General features: G+C 54.9%; 1 protein-coding gene across 1 annotated transcript in view; it reads left to right on the top strand.

Annotated features, from left to right (window-relative positions):
* Nucleotides 1-361: 361 nt before the first annotated feature.
* The window catches only part of MRPL36 (mitochondrial ribosomal protein L36), a 5,782-nt gene continuing 2,606 nt past the window's right edge, over nt 362-3,537 (top strand). Inside the window, exons 1-2 of the mRNA XM_010857139.1 lie at nt 362-422; nt 3,170-3,239. Coding sequence (XP_010855441.1) covers nt 362-422; nt 3,170-3,239 — 131 coding nt within the window. The remainder of the gene's footprint in view (nt 423-3,169; nt 3,240-3,537) is intronic.

Raw genomic sequence — 3,537 nt, 5'->3', positions numbered from 1 at the left:
CCCATGGCATCGCTCATGCCGGTCATCCTGAAAGACCTGCTGCTCTGGAGCACACCTGGGCAGGGCTCCGGCTCGCGGCCCGGGCCCAGCTTCCTTCCTGCCCCTCAGGGCTGCCTGTGCACAGACCCGTCGGGAGGGTCGGCTCACATGGCAAGGGGGCGCACGGGGGCGATCCCAGAGCTGGAGTGGGGTTGCACACCCCACTCTCCAGGAGCTGAGGGCGCCCACAGCCTGGACCTCAGGGAGGTGTGGCCACGAGAGGCGACGGTGCTCAGATTACCTCCCCGTCGGAGCATCCACTGACCGATGCTCAAGAGGCTGGCGCTAGCCAGCGCACCTGGGCAGAGTGCAGAGCGCGCTGATGGGTCAGTGGTGCGCGTGCGGCGCCGGCCGTGTCCTGCGTGCCTCAGTGTGCATGGACAGTACGTGTGTCCACGGGGACACGGCCCGGAAAGACAGGCATGGCGAGTTTATTGTGGAATCTAGACGGTGGGTATATGAGTGTTCGCCAAGTATGTCTTTCAATTTTTCTCTGTTTGGAAGTTTTCATAATATGTTGGAGGAAGTAAATGTAACTACAGTCAGTTAGGACCAGGACCTATTTCCACGCATTTCCCTGAACCTCGTCACATTTCTCCCAGGATATCTATTTAATATAAGCATGTGTTTTTTATAGATTTTGTTTTGAGGTTGGTATATTAAGAAAAAAAAAGTCTACTTGTCTTGCATTCTAGATACCTACTTTGTTCCCATTTTTGCATCCCTTCTCCCAGCGCCTCCCCGCGCCCCAGTTCAGTTCAGTCGCTCAGTCATGTCCGACTCTTTGTGACCCCATGGACTGCAGCATGCCAGGCCTCCCTGTCCATCACCAACTCCTGGAGCTTACTCAAACTCATGTCCTGAGTCGATGATGCCATCCAACCATCTCATCCTCTGTTGCCCCCTTCTCCTCCTGCCTTCAATCTTTCCCAGCATCAGGGTCTTTTCTAGTGAGTCAGCTCTTCACATCCGGTGGCCAAAGTATTGGAGTTTCAGCTTCAGCATCAGTCCTTCCAGTTGTCAGCAAAGTAATGTCTCTGCTTCTTAATAAGTTGTCTAGGTTGGTCATAACTTTAATTCCAAGGAGCAAGCGTCTTTTAATTTCATGGCTGCAGTCACCATCTGCAGTGATTTTGGAGCCCCAAAAAATAGTCTGTCACTGTTTCCACTGTTTCTCCATCTATTTGCCATGAAGTGATGGGACCAGATGCCATGATCTTAGTTTTCTGAATGTTGAGGTTTAAGCCAACTTTTTCACTCTCCTCTTTCACTTTCATCAAGAGACTCTTTAGTTCACTTTCTGCCATAAAGTTGGTGTCATCTGCCTATCTGAGGTTATTGATATTTCTCCCAGTAATCTTGATTCCAGCTTGTGCTTCATCCAGTCCAGCATTTCTCATGATGTACTCTGCATATAAGTTAAATAAGCAGGGTGACAGTATACAGCCTTGACACACTCCTTTGCCTGTCTGGAACCAGTCTGTTGTTCCACGTCCAGTTCTAACTGTTGCTTCCTGACCTGCATGCAGATTTCTCAGGAGGCAGGTCAGGTGGTCTGGTATTCCCATCTCTTTCAGAATTTTCCACCGTTTGTTGTGATCCACACAGTCAAAGGCTTTGGCAGAGTCAATAAAGCAGAAGATGCTTTTCTGGAACTCTTGCTTTTTCGATGAGCCAGCAGATGTTGGCAATTTGATCTCTGGTTCCTCTGCCTTTTCTAAATCCAGCTTGAACATCTGGAAGTTCATGGTTCACGTACTGTTGAAGCCTGGCTTGGAGAATTTTGAGAATTACTTTGAGCACTACCCCAGCAAGACAATAGGAGAGGTGAAATCACGTTTAGAATCAAACCCCATACCCACCAGAGATGCTCAGAGGCAGAGGGCACACCAGGACCGAGAGCCCCCACAGAGACTGAGACAGAACTGTGTGAGTGTCTCCTGAGGAGGTACGGGTCAGCAGGGGGCCGCTGCGGGGGCAAGGGCTCTGGGTGCAGCAGACCTGGGTGTGGCATAAGCCCTCTTGGAGGAGGTGGCCATTAACCCACCATAGAGCTGCCAGAACTTACACAGGACTGAGAAAATACACTCCTGGAGGACACAAACAGAACCTTGTACGCACCAGGACCCAGGAGAAAGGAGCAGTGACCGCACAAGACACTGACCCAAACTTGCCCGTGAGTGTCTGGGAGTCTCCAGCAGAGGCGTGGGTCGGCAGTGGCCTGCTGCAGGGTCGGGAGCACTGAGTGCAGCAGTGCATCATGGGACCTTTTGAAGGAGGTTGCCATTATTTTCATTACCTCCACCGTAGTTTGGCCTCAGGTCAAACAACAGGGAGGGAACACAGCACTACCCATCAAAAGAAAATTGGATTAAAGATTTACTGAGCACGACTCCGCCCGTCAGAACAAGACCCAGTCTCTCCCATCAGGAAGCTTCCGTAAGCCTCTTATCCTTTTCCATCAGAGGGCAGACAGACTGAAAACCACAATCACAGAAAACTAACCAATCTGATCACATGGACCACAGCCTTGTCTAGCTCAATGAAACTATGAGTCATGCCATGTAGGGCCACCCAATATGGACAGATGGGTCATGGTGGAGAGTTCTGACAAAACGTGATCCTCTGGAGAAGGGAATGGTAAACCACTTCAGCAGTCTTGCCTTGAGAACCCCATGAACAGTGTGAAAAATCCCCACCCGCCAGGGCCGCCCAAAACCTTTAGATGCCCTGTGGCCCACAAGGCGGAGGGAGTCCCCAGGAAAAGGATGCAGGTGCACAGTTTGATCCCCGAGTGGGGAATAGTCTCTGGAGGGATGCTGACAACCCACTCCAGTATTCCTTCCTGGAGAATCCCATGGACAGAGGAGCCTGGAGGGCTGCAGTCCATGGGGTCGCACAGAGTCAGGCAAGACTGGAGGGACTTGGGTACACACGCGGGGAACGGGAAGGCCGGGTTGTAAGGGGAGGAGAAAGGCAGCCCACCGGGGAGGAACCCAACGACCTTCGCTCCGCACCGACTTGGCTCCGCCTCTGTGTCCGGCCCCGCAGGCACCGGCCACGTGACCCCGCCGCCATCTTCCTTCCTGGCGGACACTCTGAACGGCGGGGTCCCCCTCCCACTGCGCAGGCGCGGCCCAGGGCGCAGGCGCACGGGCTGGGGACGCGCGCCACAGTCGAGCCGGGTGCGGTCTTTCCAGGTGGGTCCTGGGGGTTCTGAGGGGCTCCGGAGGCGGCAGAAGTTCGAAGCTCCAGGAGGGCGCTAGTCGGGGACCCCTGGCCTCGATTTCCCCCGCTGAGCCGCGGGTGCGGGCCCGGCACGTGTCCGGGACCTCACGCTTTGTGCCCTGTGACCCCAGGACCCGGGCCGCCCGAGGAGAGCGTGGACGCAGGCCTCGTGCGGCCCCGCGGCCGGGGACCCCGGGCTCGGTGCCGGGATCAGAGGGGGACCCCATGCGCCTGGCCGCGCTCGTGTCCTCCCAGGGACACGCTTCCTCC

This window comes from Bison bison, unplaced genomic scaffold (assembly GCF_000754665.1).
Source record: "Bison bison bison isolate TAMUID 2011002044 unplaced genomic scaffold, Bison_UMD1.0 scf7180017864377, whole genome shotgun sequence".
Taxonomy (NCBI): domain Eukaryota; kingdom Metazoa; phylum Chordata; class Mammalia; order Artiodactyla; family Bovidae; genus Bison; species Bison bison.
Note: the sequence above shows the minus strand (reverse complement) of the source record. Positions and strands in the feature narration are given on the sequence as shown.